At 36.1% G+C, this 24298-nt stretch overlaps 1 protein-coding gene across 4 annotated transcripts in view; it reads left to right on the top strand.

Moving 5' to 3' along the window:
- HYCC2 (hyccin PI4KA lipid kinase complex subunit 2) overlaps positions 1–24298 on the top strand; it is a 50100-nt gene that overhangs the window by 17000 nt on the left and 8802 nt on the right. For 3 of the 4 annotated variants that reach the window (XM_021555437.3, XM_021555435.2, XM_021555438.3), the window contains exons 3-13: positions 1636–1738; positions 2597–2675; positions 3731–3832; positions 9535–9714; positions 11599–11679; positions 12329–12444; positions 13205–13300; positions 14183–14299; positions 14973–15060; positions 18916–19075; positions 20263–20430. In XM_021555437.3, the coding sequence (XP_021411112.2) occupies positions 2625–2675; positions 3731–3832; positions 9535–9714; positions 11599–11679; positions 12329–12444; positions 13205–13300; positions 14183–14299; positions 14973–15060; positions 18916–19075; positions 20263–20430 (1159 nt within the window). In that variant the 5' untranslated portion in view covers positions 1636–1738; positions 2597–2624. The remainder of the gene's footprint in view (positions 1–1635; positions 1739–2596; positions 2676–3730; positions 3833–9534; positions 9715–11598; positions 11680–12328; positions 12445–13204; positions 13301–14182; positions 14300–14972; positions 15061–18915; positions 19076–20262; positions 20431–24298) is intronic. The other variant, XM_021555439.2, reaches the window with a different exon arrangement.

Here is a 24298-nt window from a genome sequence, read left to right on the forward strand (position 1 = left end):
AAGGAGAGTGCTCTGATTTGGTAAAATTTTGTTTCTTAACTGTAATTGACAAATGCACAGTGCAAGACTAACTTCCTTCAGAACAGAGTATTATAGCTGTAATACTAAGCAGAAAGATTCCAGGTGTAATATAATAGTCTTATGTGCCATATTCTGCTTGTTTATACCAAATGAGTACATTTAGAAGAACACATTTAAACTACCATTTCAAGTGCTTTTATGGGGAAGCTTTTTGGTAATTGATTTTTTTGTATTTGATTTTAACATTGGGTGACTGCATTCCTAAGTATAACTTTTCCTGTTCCATGCTTTAATATGAATTCAAACTTGCTTACTTGTTCAGTATTTAAGAAATCTTCATCAGACCAGTTGTAAAAAATATTTTGATATGTTTTATTATTACTGTTACTAATAACTACATTTTTGATTAGTTTTTTGTATTTCCTATGTAAGAACCTTTGAATCGCAGTAGAAAAAATTATAATGCTTTTTAAATAAACATGAGAAATCTCTTATATTCCCTGTATTTTGTTTGCTTTGGGAGAGATGTGAACACTCTGGAAATGAAATCCAATACTCTTGGTTCAGGCTACTTCAACCTTGAATAAATATGCACAGGGCTTAATGTATTGAACAAATTTACTTTAGGAACACACCTACAGTGTTTGATACATTTATATTTTTCCCCCCAGAGGTATAGCCAGCAGCCCATGTGCCTCTGGAGCAGTGTCCAAGTTGCAGTGCAGCCCAGCCCGGCTGGAGCGGGATGGGGCCCGAGCTGAGGGGCTCACACATCCTGCTTTCCTCAGTGCTCCTGGGCAGGGGCAGTGCAGCCTGTGTGCTGGCAGTCCAGCAGCTGCCTGGCTTGCCTCTTTGTACAAGTCCTTAAAAATGGCTTTGAAATCCAGGCAAATGATTTGAAAGGGAGAGATGATTTGTCCTAAAACTGAACCTGCAGTGACCATAGCCAGACCAGATGTGGATTGCTTCTGTATTGATACAGCAGTTGTGGTTCTCAAGCTGATGCTGATTTGCACTGAAAGAAGTTCCCTAGTAGAGATTCTTGAAGCTCAATGCATGGCAGAACCACTAATATACCTGAAATTTGCTCCTCTCTGAGTTGTTTTCCTCAGGGTCACTGTGAAGGGATTCTTCAGCAAAAGGTGAACTTAGGTGTAATACATGATTTTCATGACAGCACTGAAATTTTGGCTCTGTAAGGAATAGGTACCTAAGAAATAATAGTATGGGAGAGTCTTTAATATATTCAGTTTAAGAATTACATGTTCTCTAAAGTCAGGGTATGAATTCAGTTCACATTTTATAAAATTATTACTTTCTTCTTTCATCTTACACTGTTCTTTGTAAGTACTGTGCATCACTAATATGGAAGTATTTTCTATGTAAATGACAAAAGCCGTTTTTTGGATGAAGGCAGTTCCTCCCTTCCTCCTGGTAAAAGACTGAGCTTTTTTTTATTGCTTTACTGCAGAGGGATTCAAGGATTCATGCGGACTTTGGAGGATTTGGTAAACTTCAATTTGTAAGGCCAAAAAATGTTTACATGAATGCTTGTTTTACTTTATTATATTTTTTCCTGATTTTGTGATCATCATATTTTTTTTTATCTTTTAGAAAACGGGGCAGTACTTGAAAGCTTGACAAATGCATCCCAGGTTGAAAAATTTCTGCATTCCTTCTCCTCTTCCTCCTTTAGAAAATTGACTTTTTTAAAGAGGTAAAGTTTAATGTTGCAGTTTTTTTTTCTGGGTAGAGTGAACTAGAACTCATCTTCTTCTGTAGCATGTGCTATGATGATTTAAATTAAATTATATACATGTATCACTCTGACATGGTATCAGGATGTCTTTGTATACTTTAGTTTGCAGATCTAATTAGTGCTGTTATTTTACAGAATTATTTTTCAGTGCTTCTGCTGAAACAAATCACTCAAGTGTTACTTGAATTTAAATTAACGTTATTTCTGAATTTATTGTATTTTAGTATGTTTAAACATGCTTTAGAAATCTGAAGCAGTTCATGGCCCACAAGAGAGTTGGTATTCTCTTAATGACTTCCTGCCAAGGGCCATTGAAAAAATGATACATTAACTCAAAAAATCTTATTTCACTTCACTTTTCATTTAACAAATACTGATTGTTCTTAAATTCAAATCTTTCAGAACTCAAAGCAAGTAAGTTCTGAGAAGAGAATTGATGATTCCAGTCATGTAGTCTGTCTATTAAAAGGTCATTTATTGTAGCACTTCCGTGATGTAACTTGTATGTCAAACATATAATTAATATAATTTTTTGTTGAGCCTAAATAATTTTCAAACCACAACTGAAAGACAACTGAAGCACTGAATCCTTCTTTTTCCTCCTTCCCCATTTATGCACAGCTTTAGACTAAACAAAGAAGACCGTTAAATTACTATTAAAAATGGGACTGATTGTCCAAAATGCCATTTTTTTTAATTGTTTTGTATTATATAATTTTATTGGAAAGATATTGACAGCTTTTCATTGGGTAGGATTGTAAAAAATTAATTTTCCTGTCATAACTAATATTTAACTTCTTTCTTCTTCTTCTAAAGGTAAGAGAGAAGCAAAAGAAGTAAGAAAATGCTGGGATCAGAACGAGGTGTGGTGGAAGAATGGCTGTCAGAATTCAAGGTGAACTGAGAAGATTAATGATATCTAAAACCATTGGCTTAATGCCACCAAACATAGCATGGGGTTTTTTAATATCAAATAATTAACAATTTAAATATCTATTACTTGATCTTTCAATTTCTTATATGCATAAAGCATGCAAAGGTCTATGTAATTGAGTTGACTGGTAAATAATATGTAATGCATAATTCTAATAGTAGTTTATTTTTTATTATTGTAAAGCAGGATACTGCAATGTGGTCTTCTAAATGTGTATTCTGCGTAGGTCAAGCTGATAGAATTTAACTAACAGCTGGATAACGCAGCCCAAATTTACAATTGAGGAACCTTTTAATTAAAAAATAATAAGTATATATTTATTTGGACTCTAAAAAAAATCAAAGAAAAATACTTTACTTTTTCCCCCCATGATCTGCATAAGATTAATTGTTTCATCATGAAGAATTTGAAGTATTTTTAAGCTATTTTGCATGTTGATAATTATGTTTCGTGGAATACAGGATAATACATAAACAAGAAAACATGATTTCATGACTGATAAGAAATTAGTCTGTTATTTAAATTAAGAATTAGTAGTTCCTCACATCATTGATGAGAGTAAGTCATTATGTGCTGTTGTTGGAAATTTGCTTAAGTTCCGAGGATGCAAAATCCATAAACGTGGTTGCTTGGGGAAGACTCGAGGCTGTCCATGCTCATTCTATACTCTCAACACCTCTTAAGTAAGTTGAGTTGATTTGATAAAGTTTTCAAAAAGATGCTGTTAAATACAGGCTATCATGAAAGAGTCCTCATACTATACTAGAGCAAATGATTTATGGAAGATTAAAATAAACTGCTTTTGGATTTAACCCTGAAAGTGGTTATGTGCTCCCAAATGCTATTTGTACAGAGGACTTGTACTCAACAATTAGGTTGCAAGTCTGAAAATTTAAAATTTACTGAACTTCAGGACTTTCCTCGGATGTTGGGATGAGATTTCATTCTTTTGTGGAGATCTTGAATACCCTGACTATTTATTGGTCTGGGTAACCTTTTTTTGTTTTTCCCTTTAGGCATTACCTGAATCACAAATTTCCAGCTATGCAGCTACATTGCACCGAAAAAAACCACTGGTACCAGCTCTTTATAAGGTCATTCAAGACCCCAACAATGAGGTAGGAGATTTTAAAAAACTGGTTTTATTCTCATTCCTGGATCTTTCACCTCTACAACTGAAACTGGAGAAACTAAATGAGAGGAGGATTGATTCTTTTTGTTGATGTAGACCAACATGGGTATCATCCCTCTGTTTAGTCTCTTGTTTTCTGACAGTTACTTTAATGCCTTTCTAGTAAGACACGATCTCATCTGCTTCCAAAAATAATGCTTATGCTGTCTGCTGGTTCTCCTAGCCTCAGCTGATTGTTGTGGTTTTTTTGGTATGGTTTGGTGTTTTGGTTTGGGTTTTTTTTTTTTTTTTGGTGGTGTTTTTTTTTTTTTTAGGGGGGGTTCAAGTCTGGGGGTTTTTTTTTTTTAATTTATTTTTTTTTCAGTTCCCAGAAACCACCTTTCAGTCATAACTGAGACAAAGTAGGCCTTACAGTGAAACTCAAAAAGGCCAATGTACTTCTTGTGTGGTGGCTTACCACAGTGGAAGATGGAATCAATTTTTTAAATGCTGTTAAGATAAGAAGATCTTGTGCTTATACTAGTATCACTTTTGTGTAATTTGGTTTAGCCTGCTGTAAACAAGAGCAGAACCAGGGCCCCAAAATATAAATAGACACAATGAAAACTTGGCTTACCCTTGTACATAATTAATTTTGCAAGTGATGTGAAACTGAGCTTTCCAACCCATTGGCTTCTATGAGGAGCATTTCTGGGCAAGTGTGTGAAAAATAACTTCTGAATAAATTGTGCAAGCATACCATTCCCTGGCATGTCAACTACTTTAGATAAAATGCTTACAAATACTTGGTGTATCATCTGTGACTTCTCATATATTTATAAGTTAAATGGGTAGTGTACACAGCAAGGAAGTTCTTTATTTTCCCCAGTACAGCTCAGCTGTTTTAGAAAGCCAAATGCTTGATTGAGCTTCAAGGAGGTTGCATAATGCTCATGCAATTAAAAAAAAAATAAAAGGTTTCATAGCTGTCAGCTTCATTTCAGTATTATAAATAACCTGCATAGTGACCTTTTTCTTTGTGCTGGAAAGCTGCTGTTATTCTCTCTTCAATCTGAAGCCATCATTGCTGCTGTCTATGCATTTGTGTTTGTGTAGACTCCTGAAAATGTAAAAGCATCTAATTGCTTTGAGAATAAGCATTTATTTTATTAAAAGAGCAAAGACCTAGATTTGCAAAAAGGGTATCTTTTTAGAGTGATCCTATGTTACTGCTCACTGATACTTGTCAAATTTCACTCTTTGGAACAGCTGTTGTTGTTTGGGCCTGATTCTGATACCACATGTAAAATAAGCAATCCTAGACACAAAGATGTCCAGCTTCAGGTTCTACTTGTTAAGGCAGAATGTATTTCCTTGTTTGTGCTTCTTCCAAAGTATTTGCTTGTGAGGAATATAACCAAAGTGAATTCATTACTTTACATAATTCTGTAGTAATATTTGTCTCTAAATGAGAGGGAGTTTTAAATATGCTTTATAGGGCATTATTTGTTAGAAGGGTAATTCATGGCTTATGAAGATTAAGTACATGTGGTAGACTATTATAAAAATATACTTTCTGGATTCTTAAACTTGATGGGCAAGTAAATCTTTCATGCAATTTAATCATAAAGTTGACTGATTTTTAAAACTTCTAGAAAGAGGCAAACTGTTTAGGGCAAACACGAATTTTTCTAGAATCACATCATTCTATCTTGATAAGACCAGGATTATTAATTTAACATGGAATCAGCATATTTAGGAACCAAACAACAAAGCTGTTTCTCTCCCACCTCAGCAGGGGTCTGTTGTCTGTGAGCTATTAAATGAAGACAAGCATATTGACAAGTTAAATACAGTTGTTGCTGTTTGCCTTTGAGGAAGTGCCCTGATGTTTTTGAAGACAAAGATGACTGGAGCAGAAATTTGCATAAAGTGTAGAGAGTTATCTTGCTTATAAACAGCTAATTTAACTGAATAATCCATTGATTTTTGTGTAGTATAGGAATTCACAAGTAAAGTGCTTTTGAAGTACTATTTTTCAGATAGTTTTATAATTTTTAGGATTGGTTTATGGCTGTAGACAATACTGTAGACAATACTCTATGGATGTCAAGTTACTGCTGTACTGAAATTCAAATATTGAATATCCATGTGGTGCTAATTAGGTTTAACTCAGGGCAGCTGTGAAACTGAGTGAGCTCACCTTTGTAATGCCAAGCAAGCCCAGACCCAGTACTCTTGAAATAATAAATGGTTTCACCCATTATGTTATACTTAAGTCTAAAGTAAGAACATTTTATTTTCTACAACTGAATTCTTCAAAAAGACAAATATTTCCAGTATTTGTCATACATTTTTTAAAGCATTACATTTAACTTCAAGATACTACTCTTAGGAGTTGGAAATCTTGTAAAATAACCCAGAGGAAGGCTATTCATCATCTTCCTTAAAACTTGATCAGTTTGTATCTCTTTGAGGTATAAAGTGAAGAGTGAAAATTAGATCACTGACGCTTGCTGCATGTTTAAGCTAGTGAAAATGTCATTTGTTGACTGTAAGAGATATTTTACTTTGGATTTTTTTCTGACTTCTGTGCTACTCAGTATGCTTTAACTTTGGAGTGAAAGATCTTAGAGATTAAAAAATATGTTCCAGTTCATGTGTACACCCATTACTGATGACAAAAGCTCCATTTCCTCTGTTTATCCATGTCTTCTCAGTATGTGTATTCAGAGAATTTCTTGGAAGAGGCTGGCTCTTTGGAAAGCCAGATAAGTAGGATGCAAGGAAAACATTTGTTCTTTCTCAGAGTGTCAAATTTTGTGTTTCCAGGTGGGAGACTGTCATACTGTACTTTGATAGGAAAATCCTGGGTGTTTGTGCTGTTGAAATTATTGGTGTTGTGGCATCTTTGTGATGGCATCTTTTTCTTGTGGAAAAAGGTTACAGCTTTTCTTACAGCTCTGAACACACCAGAAGTGCTATGGTAGTCGCAGGTTTTTACCTAAGTAATTGCAGTTGCTAAACATTTTCCACAACAAATATGACAACTACTAAAAATAAGGAGAATTTGAATGCTTGCAGCACCACTGACTGGATATTGCTTGTATCTTTCTAGGGAGAATGTCTCCCTAGTCTTAAAAGGCTAATTTTATAAAAATTTAATTTGAATAATTTAATTTGTAGAATAAACTTAGTAACTGCTCTGGTTGAGTGGCATCTGACTTAGCTAAAATAAATTAGCTAAAATAAATTTTTCTTTTCCACTATTTTTAATGGTACTTGGATTAGACTGGCTAATTTCAAATAGGAAACAGCTTTAGGCTGCTGTCATCTCTAATCTAATATGAGTACTATTTATAGCATTGCCATTGTATATATCTGGTTTCAAATACTATTTTTAGCTTTCCTTGCACTTGTCAGCTCACTGCAGATACACTTGCATGTTTTGTTTTCAGAGGTTTCTTTTTCTTTCTGTCCTCTTCTTGATCATATTTTCTTTTAAAGAAATATCTATAAATTTATTTAGTGATGTCCGAATTACTTAATAACCACTTCTTAAATTTGAACATAGAAATATGTTAGGCCTTTCATAAAGCAAGGATACAGTTCTATTTCTGAGGATTAGAACATTTACTGTAATAGTTGGTTTTAATAATTATTGTCACTTTTAGATAGGAGTTTCAATTAAGTAAATAATCATTAAGAAAGGATATACTTATGCCTGTTTTGAACATAAAGTGCTATACATGTATGAAGTACTGGAATAAATATACTACCAGAAAGCTGTATCATTTTTTCCCTTAAGTGATTTTAATATAAGCTTTACAGACTTCTAATTTCATTTAGATCCCAAGCCAAAACTTAAGTGGTTGGTTATTTTATATCTTTCTATCTTTCTATATATGAATATAAATAGAGATGTGTGTGTGTGTAGACAGACAGATTTATATGACTTGTACAAATCTATTTGTTCTAAATTACTGGGCTTCTCTCATTCTGTATCAACTTTGTCAATGTCATCTTTCTTGGCTCTCCTTGCAGAGTCTCTCTTTGCTTCTGTTGTAAAAGCTGGCTTCTAGCTTAGAGTAGCAAGTCTGTCAATCAGAAGCCTTGTTACACAAGGTACTTACACCAGAGCCTTGCTTTAGAAAAGATTTCTCTGACAGCTGAGTTTTATTTTACGTAAATGTCATGTTATGGCTTACGTAATCAGTGGTTAAATATGGTGTGCTACATTGACCAGAATACTTTGTGTTGGAAATGAAACTGTTTCCTGGGTGATGCTCTCTTAATAGATAATACTGTCAAATTTATGTTTTATGTTTGTGATATACCAGTATAGAATATCTAAGTGTAAATATAGGTATGTGAAGTTGTATATTTGTAGAGCTTTATGGCATTGCACATTTATCAAACATTCCAGCTATTCACTTGCAGAAATGTTGGTCCCTCTGCTGTTAGCAAGGGACTCCTCAGTTTTTTTAGGAAAATGGATGGTTCACAATAAACCACAGAAATGTATCTTTGTACGACATAGCAGAAGTGTGACTCTCAATTCTACAGGAAGTTTATGATGAATAGACAAATAAATGAAAAAAGAATGCATCAAAGTCCATGAAATGTGCTGCTAATGCTCTGAAAGTCCCAGGTGCATATGCCTGAGGGTGGGAGGAGGGTCATATATGCCTTACCTAATCTGTATGTCTAAGGGAGCTGCATGAAGCATGTACTGTTAGAAGACTTGAGATTCTGGCCTCTGTTTTCTTACTCTGTAGCTCTTCTATATGAATATGGATGTCTTAGGTTATATGTATGCCTATGTCTTTTTGGACAGTGAATCCCATAAATATTTTCCTTATGTCAGATCATCCTGTTTGGTACAGTACAATATTAGATAGTGGTCACAAACCTTACAAAAATTTGTCTTGGAAAATTTAAGGTTTTTTTTCAATTTTTTCCCCTCAAGTTTTGCTTTTGGTAATAAAAACTTAATTAGTCATGGAAAAGAATGCGACTGTTCAGTGTGGTTCTTTCTGCTGTTCCCTGACAGTTCCATGGATGAATCTTAGGTATTGGTTTAGCATTGTAGGCTCTTAAAATGGCATGTTTACCTCATGCTTTTATCACACTGACTTGATAGGGGCCTTTATTTTTATTCTTGTAGTGAAACCTGAACTGCAACCCAAATTTAAAAGATCAGTTTGCATTGTAATGAACACACTCAGTTATTGATTTTGAAACTCAAAAGGTGTAGGTAAGAAATTAATTCATATTTCTGTCAATGGACTTGTCATTAGCAGCTGATCTTTAACCTATGTACTTTCATAGACCTTACAACTGCACTAAACTTTTACAGTGCACATAGTTCAAACCACGTGTCTGTCACACGCCTTAAATTAGTACTGGTACAGAAAAGAAATCTTGTACTGACTGCCCTAGGGAAGAATCTTCACAAAGCACACATAGTAGTGGCTGTAGTGGCCACATGTCCAAATACTGCATTCCAGTGCCCCCCAGGTCTGTCCTTATGGATCTCCTTAAACAGAATGCAGATACCAGTGTTGATTCATTCACTCACTTGCCAGCAGGGAATGCAATTTTTACTGACTGCAGTGGCTGTATGATATAGCCCCTAGATTTGTTGTTTCACTCTCCCTTTTTAGAGAAGCCTGCCAGTAAGTGATTAGCTTTTTTGCCTTTCCACAGCTCATGGAGCCTGTTTGCCACCAGCTCTTTGAACTTTATCGGAGTTCTGAAGTTCGACTCAAGAGATTCACGCTGCAGTTTTTGCCAGAGCTGATCTGGGTTTATCTGCGTCTCACTGCCAGCAGGGATAGGCAGAGTAATGGCTGTATTGAGGCATTGCTGCTTGGCATTTACAACCTGGTAAGTGAGATGAGTGGGAATGGCTGAGGAAAGCTTTGATCTGAAGTTTTGCATCACTGACCACTAGGAATAAAGTAAATTATTGGAATAACATATTTAAAATTAAAATACACTTAAAGGAAAGTGTATTTAATACAGAGAAAAGCATAATATAATGAAGGTTTAGTAAAGAAGTGTTTGCACAAATACGTATTTTTAAATTATCTTTTTAGAAAAAGCATTTTCACTGAAAAGAATAATCTCATGGGTTTTCTCAAACTTTTATATACTTCTGTTTGTAAGGAAATTAGGTAGCCCCTTTTAATGTTGCAAAATATGACTTTTTATGATTGTCAGGCTCATATGCTTAGTCAGTCTTGATGTGTCACTTCCCCTGCCCTCCCACGTACTCTGAACATATCTTTTTTCTTAAGGGTAGCGTGATGATGAAGCCACTCTGCATGTGAGCACTCAGATGTATGCATGTGTCCATTTGAGTCAGATAATTGTCTTGAGGGGAACTGTGGTTCTAAGAATAAGTAAAAGTAACTGTAAATTATTACATTTGGCTGTTGGAAGTAAAATCAGTTTTTTTATATCCTTACCCTGGCCTGGAAATGTTTTCTTTTGTAATGTTATGAGGCTGTTTGATAAATTCAGCAATACTGCCACAAGAGGCATTCTCCAGTGGGAATTTCTGTGGCATAGGACCATAAAACATACTCTACTGAGTATCACCCTTTGCTCTAATGTAATTATAAATTCTTTCAGTTGTGGGTTGTATTTCTACATATAAGACACAGAATAGCCAAACTGTGAGTCTTAAAAATAAAATGTATTCTAGTTATGTGTCTGTAGATCAGCTTTAACAACTGGAAGATCTAGTTATTTTAGATTTATTTTGATAGAAAAAAAAACAGTGAAAACTGCTTGGGGAATGGATTTTTTGTACTATCTGTTGGATTGAAGTAGAACATTTATCATTCCTTCCTTTTTTTCATGAATGTTCTGCAGTTCATTTGAAAGTCATGTTGGTAATTCATATTCTCTAAGGACAGTAATTTCTCCATTCTGTGCATATTCAGAAAGAAAAAGACCTCAAAATGAACAATGGCTTCCACAATTTTTTTTTCTTTAATGAAGCTGATATTTTTCTGCACATAGACTGAGGGTGAAGTTATTTTCTGAATAATTAGAAAGTGAAAGGGGTAAATAAATCTTCTGTGTTCTGACAAATTCTGTCAGCCATTCTCCTATTATAATCCTTGAAGCCTGCTATAAGTACTAAGCTGCCCTGGGCTAAACTTTTACATAAACTGGAATGACTAGGGCTTATTGTTTGAAAATTTGCTGTACAAAGTGCAAAGGCAGGATTTTAGATTCCTTTTTGTTGTAGCCTTATGTAATTGCTCCTAGTATATTTCCTTTTAAAACTGCAGGGTTTGCTTATGTAGTAGCCTAGCAACTACAAAATCTGACCAGTTTGAAAGCCTTTGAAAAAAAAACTGTGTGTTTCCTCCTGAGGAAATTTTGCCAGTCCCCTTGATTTCACCTTTTCTCTGTGGCACATTTATTATGAAATACTACCCATTGTCAGCAAGTGACTCATCAGCCCTTCTGTGTCAGTATCTTTAGTCTCACTGGTTAAGGAGCCACTGTTGAGGGTTTTTCTAAGCATTGCACACTAATTCTGCAGAGCAGTTTGTGATAGAGGTATTTTCCCACTTATTAAATATGTATGTTGATATTGTGATATTCTGCAAATGCACAAAGTCCCTGGGGTGTTAACAGTCTTACCAGATGAGGACATATAACTTATTTGTTAAATTCTTTCTAAGAGCTGAAAGTTATTCCAACTCCTGTCTCCTTACTTCTGTTTGAGTTCTGGTTTTGTTTTTAATGCAGGAAATTGCTGACAAAGATGGAAATAACAAAGTTTTGTCTTTCACCATCCCTTCATTATCTAAACCCTCAATATATCATGAGGTAAGAGAGCTACTATGGTAAATTAAAATTGGATCTATTAGAGGAATGGAAGCTGGATCCACTTGATGCCGCAGGCTATTTTAGATGCATATTGCTGTAGTAAGTTTTCAATGTCTGTAGCTTGCAGTTAGTGTAATAGAATCCTATAGAATTTGTAGAAGAACAGGAATATAAATGTTCAATAATCTTTGACTGCCCGTTTTTAAGAGAGTTAGTTTTGTAGTTGCAACTGGTTTTTTTCACCTCTTACATGTTAGCATAAAAGTAGTCTTCCTTCTAACTCTTCCTTAGTTCAGTTAGAACTTGCAATTGTATTTTTATTTCACTAATGTTTCTGGACAAAAGGTCTGTATGATTAGGACAAACTTACTGTACATGGATATGTAAGAATCAAAGTTGAAAATTATTCTCACCTGTTGTATTACTTGTAAGTGTGTACACTTTATAACAATGAAACTAGGTAATGTTTTTAGATCTACTGTATTCCAGAGTAATCTCCATTTTTACAGATCACAAGAAAAGTGTGTATTTTGCCTTAGGTAGTTGGGAGCTTTAATGCTGTTGGGGAATTTTTACTTATGACTTAACTTCTCCCCCCTCCTTCCTTCCTTTTCCCTCTTCCTTCCTTCCTCCCACCACCTACTTCTAGCCCTCTACCATTGGATCCATGGCTTTAACTGAAGGAGCATTAAGTCAGCACGATCTTATCAGAGTAGTTTACAGTGATCTTCATCCTCAAAGAGAAACCTTCACAGCACAGAATCGGTAGGTGGAGGTACTCTTAATATTAAAGGTGCTTCACTAGGGAGACAAATCCTTAAACATAACAAGAATATTTTGTGATCAATCCTTTCTCAGCGTTAAGTGCTCAGAAATAAATCTAGAGAACGACCATAGTAATCTTGAGTATAATTTTCTTTTTCTTTGTTCCATCCTTATATGTTCTTCTGCTAGTTAATTTTGAAGAATAACTTCTCTGTCATTTCTGTGTCTGCAAGGAATATCTTTCATTTTGTGGCTGTCTATTCAGTTTTTCCTGGAAGTGTAACAAAATTCAGCTTTGGATCGGCTATGACTCCTTTTTCTACTGAAAAAAGGAAATGCAGCTAAGTGGATATACAGGACCAGGAGTGAGAGAAATTGTCCTGGTGTTTCATGACTGTTAGCTTTATCTGTGTCTAAAGATAGCAGTGGGAAAACTGATAAAATAATTTTGAATGCATTGCAGACATTTCCACTTCTATAACGGGCCAAATATTATGCCGTATCTCATTTCCCTCCATAGTTCCTGTATATGCTAATGGCTTTCTGTATTTTCAGAAGAATAAGTGTTTATAGTGAACCTTTGATAGCCTGTTTCAAGTCTGTGAATTATAATCAAAGAGGATTAAAAGATTTGTGTGTTTACTTCTGACACTTCTTCTTGTAGGATGCTTTTTGAGACCGAATTGTAGATTTCTTGTGTTAAATTTCAGTGAAATATTAAGACTATAAACAACGCAAGATTTTGCTCCTCTCTTTCCAGGTTTGAGGTGCTGAGCTTTCTTATGCTGTGTTACAATTCAGCTATTGTCTACATGCCTGCTTCTTCTTACCAGTCACTTTGTACGATGGGTTCCAGGTAAGACCCTTGCCTTTGAGGTAGTCTTCAGGGTCATCTAGACTTTCAGATACTCATCCAGTAAAGAAAAGTGCTTTCTGATGGGATAGATTGGTTTCTTGGTATGCTTCCATCATTTTCACTTGAGTTGTGGCTATGCTAAATTTGCCAGATATGTTTCATTTTCATGCATCTGAAAATTAGATCAATTCTTTGACTAGAGAAGCAAGACAACATTTTATGTGCAAGGGATTTCTGTTGTTTTGGAGACAGTGGCACAGTTGCTATGTAACAGTGGCTATGTGTTGCTTCCATGATGAAGATTCAGACAGTAAACTGATGCAATAAAGATTTAATAAATTATCCTGGTTTTAATGTAGGCAGTATATAGGAAGACAGGCTCCTTTTTCAAGAGTCAGAAATATTTCTTACAAGGCAGCTAAGAGCAGCTCTCAAACCTATAGTATGTGTTATCTGACTTTAGGTGTAAGGTGACTTGCATGCTGTCATCATACATTAGATGGGAGGTGACATAATTCTCTTTTGTACAACTGAAATGTTTCCTATAGGGAAAATTGGTTTCAGTTCCTGAATTTGAGGGAGATTCTCCTGTCTGGTAGTAGAGAACATCTTATCACCCCTGTTCTTTCGAAGCTGGTTATGATTTGAGGAAAACAGGTGGAGTTAGTGGCTACATGGGAGTAGCACTGGACTATCAGTGAGCCGCATATCAAGGCACTGCTACAAAACTGCTCTAGTGATTAGGAATGCAACATAAGAATGTTCTATGTTGTGTATTTATATTTTAAAAAATAAATTTGAAAATAACTAAAATCTCTGTGATATAAAGACATTTGTAGTCTTTGTGGAGTTAATACTTTATTGTAATGGTGTTGTTTTTAGGCTGTGTGTGAGTGGGTTTCCACGGCAGCATGAGAAACGCTGGAAAGAACACTGTGGTAGAGTGGTGTTAGACCCTGACTTCATGGTGCAGTTGCTCACAGGTGTCTATTACGCCATGTAAGTGGACAGGATTTTTTTACTTAAAGAAAAAGGTCTGCTTTTAAATGAATTAAAATATAAATGCCACTTGTTTTATAATTGAAAAAATATTTAGACTCATAACACAAATTTGTACTCAATTAGTGGATTTCTCATTACTTGCTTATTCAGCCAACAGATAATTTGAAAATATTTTTGTCAGCACTGAATTAAGGGATGAAGGGCCAGCAGTAGGTGCTGAAGAAGAGTTAGGCTTCTAGTTGCAGTTTCTTCTACCTTGCCAGTACCATAGATACCTTCTATTCACAAGCATAATGAGCTTGGATGCCAAGACAAACTGATGAAATGCAGACCAAGTCTTAAATGTCAGTAGCATCTGAGGTAGCAAAAAGACATTTCTAGAGCAAATTCAGTTCTGCTAAGTAGCATTAGCATTTGCATAGTGACCCCATTTTTTTGAAGTTTGTCCTGATTACCTTGTTTGTAGGTAACCTGGAAGGGCTTTCTTGTTACAGCAAGAAGTTAATAAAATATGTTGTAGTGCTAAAAGAAGTGAATGTACACTGTGGTATGCATACAGTTGATTAATTTTATGTATAAGCTGAGAAGTGCAAAACTGGACTTGGGCAGAAAAAAGGACAAGTTTGTTTTCATAAGATGCAGAAGATAAATATCTGTCTTTACTTTTTAGATATAATGGTCAGTGGGAGCTTGGCCAGGAGGTATTGGAGGACATAATTTACAGAGCACAGCTTGAACTCTACTCACAGCCCTTGCTGGTAAGAAACAATCCATTGTAATTTATGGGCTTGGTTAAGAGGAGTATGGATGTGTTTCTGAAGTGGAATGGAAATGGAAGCTTTTGTGTCCATTCACTGCACTATCAAATGCAAGTGATTTGTTAACAGCTGGTGTTTGCAACATAGCTATTTATACCATACTTTTTCTGCTGAGTATTAAGCCAGGGTGTTGGGATCGTCTAGGACTCATTGAGACTAAAAGCTAGGATTTTGCTAATATGTTACACTTGGCTCAAAATATTTGTCGTTTTAACATATGCTACTCATGAGTGGTTCAAAGAAGCTTAACTGAATAGTTGTGTGTTATAGGGCATTGATTGCAAAAAAGGTGTTTTCTTTGCTTCTAAGACCTTCATTAGGGTTGAGAATAAGCTATGGGTTTCAACTGATAACAAAGCAGAGAAAGCAATAGCAGGATACAGCTGAAAGTGAAAAGGAGCTCCAATCCCAGAGTCAATGCCAGATTTTGTTTGATAAAAGTCACACACATCTTAATGTTTACCTTGTTTGGAAGAACAGCAGTGAAATGGAGTAGTTCTTATTAGGGTGGGGATTTTTTCAGTTTTCACCATATTTCCTGTTCCAATCATGGAAAAAGAGAAATGGGGAAAGTGGTGAAACTGGGTTGGATGCAGGTGGATGTGATTGGGAAGGATGAGAAGGCTGAAAGAGAAAGGAGAAATTTTTGTCAGGTGTAGGAATGTAGGAAAAAAGAGGGAAAATTAAGGAGAATAAAGTAAACTAGATTGCTGTTTCAGTTTCTGCATCAGAGTTGTGGCTAGAAGCCTTTAGTTCTCCTCTGAACTAACAGCAGTAAAATGTCACTGCTTTTTGCATAACTGACGAAGGAACGGATTTGCAAAATCTTTTTACATGGCAATCTAAGATCACTCTTTTCTGAACTAAATTGCATAAAATTATTCTCCAAAGGTATTAAGATTGGCTGTACAATTTACCTACAGGCTTTCTGACACTGCTGCATTTAAAATGCCTGCTATCCATTAAATTATTATAATAGTTGGTTCCTTTTGGAAATGACTCATCACTCCATCAGATTGAAAGTCTTAAATTAAATATTGAACCTGCTGAATTGGGCCATCCTATCAATCTACTACCTTTGAAAAGTGTGTAGGAGGATCTGGAACTTGATGATATGACACTTTTTAGTTTTTATTGTTCATTTTTAATCAGTTTGTCCTTAGGGATTACTTCTAGTTGTAAGAATCTTCTAGAATGTATTTGGTTTTTTTCTAAACCAAAGGCTTATTGATTCTCTAGCCCACTGTTTGGTGACATCATGATATCACCAATTTTTACCTCTTCCTGGTTGTCAGGTTTTTCCTGCATATGCATGCAGGCCTATTTGGGGAGGGGGTGGGGGGGGGGGGGTTTAAATAATCTGATCATTGTCTGCTTCCTGTCTTGTTTTTCTAACAGTTTTTAAAAGTAGCTTGAAGAAATTGTCCGTTTTACAAAAAAAAAATTACCTGCATGTCTTTTCCTTAATGCTGTATATTCAAGCAATTTGACTTTTTCGAAGATTGGAACTGTTTACTCTCCTTGCATTCTTCAGGAGATGTGTATAATTTAACAGCATTATAAAAATCTGTATTTTAAAACTACTAGTGCCAAATAAATATCATCTGGAATGCTTCACAGATAAGTTGCCAAGTTTAGTTTCCGCCTAGGATTTCCTAAGAGCAGCAAATTCTTTGAAGTCTATTTAATATTAAGGCAAACCCCCACATTACAATTATTTTTAGATACCTGTATGCAGGTACCTATTTGTGTGATTATGGGAATACCATCAGTCATCATTAAAATGAGAAACATCATGATCCCTGTGTTTGTTTCTTGGAGAAACATTTTTGACTATTTAGTAGATTCATGCTTTTATTTACATAGGGATTTATTGCCTGTAGAAAAAAACCCTGAGCTTAAAAAAGAAACTCAAGTGGACAAACAGCATCAGGAAGCTATGAAATACCTGTAATGTAGAAGTGGTCTTCGATCACTCTTACCCAGAGACTGCAGTGGAAAGGGTAGGAATTAACACAAGGGCCTTTTTAAATTAAATTAAAGGCCTTTTGTGGTTTAAGAAAAGTATTTCTGTTAACAAAGACTGGATACTGGTCACAAAATCTGAGAGTTCCTACAGAGCCAAACTAATCACCAACTGTCAGAATTAGGAGCACCTTGGACCTGGGGAGCAGACTGGTTCCAGACAGTCTTTTCTTCTGAACAAAGCATTCTGCATGTTTTTCAGACAGAAATCCCAGTCTTCAGAGCAGACACACAGGTTTTCCAAGTCCAGTGCACAAGGAGCCATGGATCAGCAAGTCCCTGTTGTGACAGCAGCTTTATCCAATGTATTTTATTGATGCACTTACTGCTCTTATTGAATGTTCTTTCCTTAGAGCTTCTTTCTGGTAGGCAAGAGTGGATGTCTGGCCTGAAACCAACCTTTGTCATTGATAGCTGCAGACTTGGCTTGCCAAGTCTGAATGTGCTCTGTATTTTGTTTTCCTGCCTTTCAGTGCTGGATTAGACATCGTGAGCAAGTGTTTTTGCACCCTGAAAGATCGTGGTTTTGAGGGTGTTTTTGTCAGACAAGGACTGTGACTCATTCAGACTGGTTGTTTAGATTGTTTCAAAGATTTACTGTTGCACTGATTTTTATCTCCATATGGTTTTCCTCAGTCCCCAGAAGTACAGTTTGTGCTGCTAGAAAGGGCCAGCTGTTAAAAGGTTCAACAAGCAGAAATGCTCTGTCATGATTCTGGTCATGATGCAGAAGTCTTCTGCTATGAATATTTAGATTTTTTTTTCATATACTGACAATGGTATCTTTTCAAAAGAGGTAGCAGCTACAGTGAGTAGAAGATTTTTGGAAAATCAAGGTGTGTTCATTTTATGGGTTGTGGTTTTGGGGGGATTTTGTAGCTTTAAGTAATACTTTGTGTGCATCAGCTTTGTTATTGTTGAATACTGCACATGCCATAGAGAACCAGTTTACTTTTCTGGAGCTGATATACAAGTTCACTTTTGTTGAACAATTTACTTGTAAAGTAAGAAACATTACTGAAAGTTGTGTTTGTCTTTTTTAAAGTAAACCTCTAATCCCAAAAGCATTTTATGGGAAACCTAAAGAAGCATGAAAGCCAAAAGAAGTCACTTGTTCTCCTTAAAGCTACAAAACATACCTTCTGACTTTATAATAGGCTATTACACTCATCTTTATTAAACCTATTTTTTAGTGTATTTTAATAACTTGATGCTTGTTGCTTAGGTTGTAAATATTTTTTTCTCAAAATAAATCTTGCAAGTACCTGCAATCTAATCCCTTTGGTTAGGTTCTTGTGGGGTTGTTTTTAGGGAGGAGTGGGGAGTGGTATGGGGAAAGGTGTGGTGGAAATCAGCCCTGTCCCCCTGTGCACAAGGCCACTGGCTGTTTGCATTGGCTTGGCCTGTGACTTAATTTTAATAACGCCCTTGTCATAAAACATAAATGGTATTTGCCTTGTCATATTGCAGTCTCTTTTGGATGGAGACCTTCCTGTATGTGTTGTTAATGTCTGTCACTACAGATGGCAAAGACAGAACAAAATTAATTATCTCAAAAAAATGGAGAAAATTAACTCTGGTTTTGAGAATATGTTTGTGATGAGCTTTTCCATGTAATCAACCTTGAATCCTGGGCATGGCGTCATCCATCTTGAGGGGAATCTGGCTTGTTCTAGCTTGTTCTCCTTTCTGTATCCAGCAAGGATAATCCAATATTGCCATCAGTGCAATTGGGGACAGTAGTAATACAGCATCTTACTTTTGTCTTAGGTTGCAAATGCCATGAAGAATTCACTGCCTTTTGATGCTCCTGATGCATCACAAGAAGGCCAGAAGGTACTGAAAGTAGAAGTTACTCCAACAGTTCCAAGAATTTCTCGGAGTGCTATTACAACAGCTTCTATCCGCCGTCATCGCTGGAGGAGAGAAGGTGAGCTTCCTCTGCCAGGAGCACACATTGCAATGTACTGTAATCATCATTATCACTGTAATCTGGCTTCTGAGTTTGAATGTTTACAGAACATTGGGGGGGGCTTTTTGTTTGTTTGTTTTCAAAAGTGATACTCCATAATAGTATATAATATTTTACATCTTCAGAGCACTGCATGAACATGAATATTTTGGGTGTTTGTTTTGGTTTTGATTTTGTGATAAACTGCAAGGTAGATGAGAAAATGGAGAAATTGGAAAATGTTTGATAAGACTTCTTTTTTCTCCGTGTAACACAGTATGACATTGTAGGAGTTAAGTGTGGCTTAGAATTTGAGTTCTTTGTTTAATCTCCACTAAAACTCAAGTGCTTCCCATTGCAAATAGCTCAGGAAATGAATGCTAACATCTAGACCTTAATAGGATTCCAGCTGCCTGAAGCTACTGATGGCAGTGGGAGAGGGACAAACTGAACATCACACCTATCATCTATATTACCCAGTTTATTGGGGAGCTATAAAATAGGTTTGGATAGTTTAGAATTAGTCTTTCCTCAGTGAGTACTTACATCATATGGAAGTGTGCCTGACTGTATGAAGAAAAAAGAAAAGTAGTGATCTTTACCTTGATGTGATGACATCTTCAGTGTAGGTGTAGAAAAAAACTTGCTTTGAAATCACTTCGTCTACTTTTAAAGCTTTGTTACTTCATGTATAAAATATTAGTTTAAAAAGCTGCATAACTCAGTGAAGGTAAAAAGGAGAATAACATAAGAATCAACTGAGTAAAAAGTCTGAAAACAGGAATTACTTATTTTCCTGTTGTACATTTCTTTCCCCTTTTATTTTTTATTATTCTTCTTGGTCACGTGCAAGAGGATTTGATGACCTCTGGTCTTCAGCTGAATCAGGATGTCCAGGACAACAAGTAGCTATCTCCTGTTTTCAGGACTCTGCGTCGTGTTTGTCTTCACTGTATTTATATTCAGCCATTCTATTCATTTGCTAGTCTCTGGTCTACAGTACAGCCCACCTGTCCTTTTCTGTGGATGTTCACACCACTTCTAACTACGCATGGGCAGTGTTTTGTGTTTGTTCCCTGTCCGCATAAACTTTCTATTTTCCCTGCCTGGGTTGGAATGCCAAGAAAAGAATAGAAAAGCACTAAAATGTTTATGTTGAATCCCAGATGGCTTTGACTTCTCAATCGAGGCTGACTCAAGCATTCCTGGCTCACCGATCCATCACGGCTCCACAGACCTAGGGATCAAACGTGAGCAAGAGGGGGAGGTGCTGATGCGCAGGACCCCTGAGCATGGCTTCCCGGAGCCCACCTTGGCAGCAGCCACAACAGAGGGTAGGACAGAGATGAGGAGGCAGAAGTCAGTGAGGCAGTTGCTGGAGGAGGATCCTGGCTCCCTATCCCCAAGCAGAACTTCTTTCCATTCTAGTGTGTGTTTCCGCTATCCCAGGGTGTATTAGCTTTCTTTGCAATACACACATCCCCTATATACCTAACATCAGGTCAGGAACTACCTTTTGTTATCATGTGGGCTGGCCTGGGGCTTGCATCTGTGTGGTGAAACACTGCTTGGCATGGCACAAAAAAAAAAAAAAAAAAGACAGGGGTAATATCCAAGAGCTTTGGGATTGCTTGGAAACTTTCTATTACTGAGCATGTTTAATCTGATATTAAGAAGAAAAAATATGCACCAGATGAACATGGATCTAGCACTAAAAAGTAGACAGTACAGAGTATAAATGGATTTGGCACCATTTTAGTTAAAATGGTGTCTTGTTAGTCTGCAGTTTTTAAATTTTCAAGAATGAAGTCTCCTGTTGCCATTAGAAGTCAAGCTGATCTAAAAGAGAGGTATGCAGTTACTGATGTTTTATTTGTCAGTCATCCTCCCATGGAAAATTCATATATCTACAATTCATTTAGAGTTGGCTGCTCTACAAGCACCAAAAAAGTGCTTGTGTTATCAGGAAGAAATTAGGTTGTCATGTTTCTAAAAACTTCAGAAACAATCACTGCTTTCTTTCTCAGTTGTGCTGTCCACACAAATGCTGTAGGTCTGCTTGGCAGCCAAGAATAGCAGATAGAATAGGTGGTAGAATTTTATTTACGTTCATCTACTTTTGAGTAAAGAGGGTTTCCTTGATGAAAGACATAGTTTCAAGTACTGAACTTGAATAATGATTTCTCTTCAGAGGTGAGAATTAATTTCTTACAGATTTAGCTGAACATATTTTCAAGTACTCTCCTATCTTAAGCCTTTTTCTCTATCTGAACTTTGGTGTTTCCAGCTTCTATAAGGACAGTAGTTGATCATAAATAAGATTTATTTGCATATTCAGATATGAGCTACATTAGTTCTTCAGATTTGTTTTTCATGAAATAATCTGGAGAATTTTGAGACTTAATTGTAGAATCACAGAAGCATTAAACCTAAACAAAATTGCTATCCAGCAATAATTAAGATCTCATGCTTCCATAGAAGAGAGTGGAATAAAAATATTTAGTGCAGGTTTTTAATCTACTTGGTGCATTATGAATTTGAGCATGCTCAGTAAATGATCCTGTCTTCTCTTAAAGTCACTTTTCACTTGATCTTACTCCATTTTATAACTCTTTGCATGTGCATGACCTGAAGGATATAGAGAAGTCCTGAGCTACAGAGAACCTTCTGGGACAGACAGGACATGGGAAAAGAAGTTGATAAAGATGATGCATTTTAGCCTTGTTTGAAGCCACTGATATAATTTGGCATATTATTGGATAAGGCATCACTCCACATTCTCTGCTTCAGTACAAATTGATTGAATACCATTTACTTCTGTAACGTTAGCAATGTATAATTATATTCTTGATCAAACTGAGTTTTCCAGCTGATAGCATCTGGGAGAATGCCAAAAAAAGGAGTTTGCCTTGATATCAACATAAAATTGTGTGTGTATATCCAGGGGTCTGTTTGTTTTCTGATGCTGACTTCACAGAAAGCTTCAGCCAGAAAATTCCCTCTTATAAATACCAGTTTGACGTCAAACAGCACAAGGAGGGACTGATCACTTCTAGTGACTTTTCAGTCTTCAGGTATAGGAAGAATAAACATGCTAAAAGTAATTTTAAAAAGGTCTTTAAAACCCCTTCTTCAAATCAGTGTTTTGACCCCTTAAGTAGAGAAAGACAAGACTCCAGGAATGACTCAGTAATGCAGAGCAAGGTATTCTGCTTCTGGGTGATTGCAGCTGTGGCTCTGTGCACTGTTTTGGGTCAGTGGAGAACCCTGAGTCTGTATCTAAAGTACTAGTTGTGTATATGCACAAATAGCAAATTATTTGAGGGCAGATTTATTCTAATAAGGAACTGTGAGAATCCTGAATACACACTGTAGTGCAACGGATATGATTTCTGTTAGGTCACACTATCTCTTTCTCTTTTGGCCTTAAAATAAGGAGTATTTGGAAGGGAGTAGATTTTTAGATTTTGTTTTCTTTTGAAATTGTCTTACTGGTCTATTGGAACATAAACAAAACCAAAAACAAACAAACAGCAAAAAAAGGTTGAAAACTTCATTGTTACATCATCCTGTTTTCCTTCCCAAAATATGTAAGGACTCAAATATTTTTTATTATTTCTGAGGGCAGTTTTTAAAGGAAAAATAAGATGTATTAGGAAAAGAATGTGTTTGCTGAATTACTTTAATGCCATTGGGAACTTCTGTAGGTATGTGGGTCTGACTAGACAGAAACTTTGCATGTTATCTTCTCTATCTTCTTCATTTTTGAGCTGAGCAGCTTGGGCCTCTGTATAGTTGCAGCATCCAATAGCTTGCAACAACCCCTCTCAGTCTTATCTTTAAGTCGTATGCATAAAATGCCACTTTTTCAGTGTGACTGCTTCACAGTCCCTGAATAGGACATTGTTTCAGCATCCTGTTACTCAGCAATGCTTTAACATAGTCTTTGAAAACCATTGATGTTCTTGTAATACTAAAAACCTTAGCAGTGTTGTCTGGAGACACCTTCTTACAGGTTCCACATCTTTCTATTGAATAAGAAGGGCTTGAGAGGGCTTCAGCTGCTTCTCTTGCTGCTTGTAACTAACATGCTTTCATCCAGCTTTGCATGGTTATATAAAGAAACATAAATGTTGGTTAATGGAAAAAGTGGTCTTGCTTTTGATATATTCCAGTAATGTCTGATTTTTATCAGTACCTTTGATTGTGTGTGGGAAGGTTGGATGGGGGAATATTAGTGTGAATTTTGGGTAAAATATATCGCTGTTTAGTGTAAGAAAAGACAGATATGTGTCAAGGAGAAGAGGAAGGCCTAGTTTTGCCAGACAGGGTGGTCAGGAAGTGAGGAAGGCATGTGCATTTTAAATATGGTTCTGGGAAGTTAAAGCAAGTAATGTACCCTTCATTTTAATAATTGCTCTGGGAACCTAAGGCGCTTCTTTTTCTAAGGCAAGAGGCTTAACCAAGGAAGAAAGATTGCAGAAATATGAACTGTATTATTTTTCTGCTTCTAGGAGGCCAATAAGTCAAATAGAACTATCAAAAACTACAGAATCATCTCTCATTGCATTGTTTGGAGAGAGGCTGAGTGGTTTGCTTTGGAGCTGTCTAAATATCTTTTTGTAAGCTGATGCAAGGCAAAGTTTCCTGAAAAGAAGTAGTAAATGCAGAGCAGAGGAATGAAACCCCCCTGGAAAGTTTTGGGTTTGCATTACACCTCAGAAATGTGAAATTGGATCAGGCTGTATTCTTGCTACACAGAGGTGGCAATAACACCGAAAGCGTTTTGTCTGTTCTGTTTGCCATGATGTAAAATGTTCCTTAGCAAACTCAGCATAAAGAGGATGAGCTTCCACTCAAATGTTAGCCTCTCTCAGATACTTGCCACCATGTTTCTCCCATTCTACAGAAAAGATCTAAACATATTTGTTTGGTGGAAAGTTGGGTTGAACAGTCTCAAAGTAGAGCACCACAGTAGCTTTAACTGGGCTGGGTCTGTATTTCTTCCAAATAATCAGGCTGTACAGCTTTTACAAAGAAAAGCAAAATTCTTATAGCCTGAGTGACTCCTTTTTTGCTAACATGGTGAAAATTTATGCCTTTTTCTCACTGAATGAGATACATAGAGAAAAAATTGTTGCTCCACTTTTAGTTTTGAAATTTGAATGCTGCTCAGTTTTCTACTAAAACAATAAATTCTGA

The sequence above is a fragment of the Lonchura striata genome, chromosome 8 (genome assembly GCF_046129695.1).
Source record: "Lonchura striata isolate bLonStr1 chromosome 8, bLonStr1.mat, whole genome shotgun sequence".
Lineage (NCBI taxonomy): Eukaryota > Metazoa > Chordata > Aves > Passeriformes > Estrildidae > Lonchura > Lonchura striata.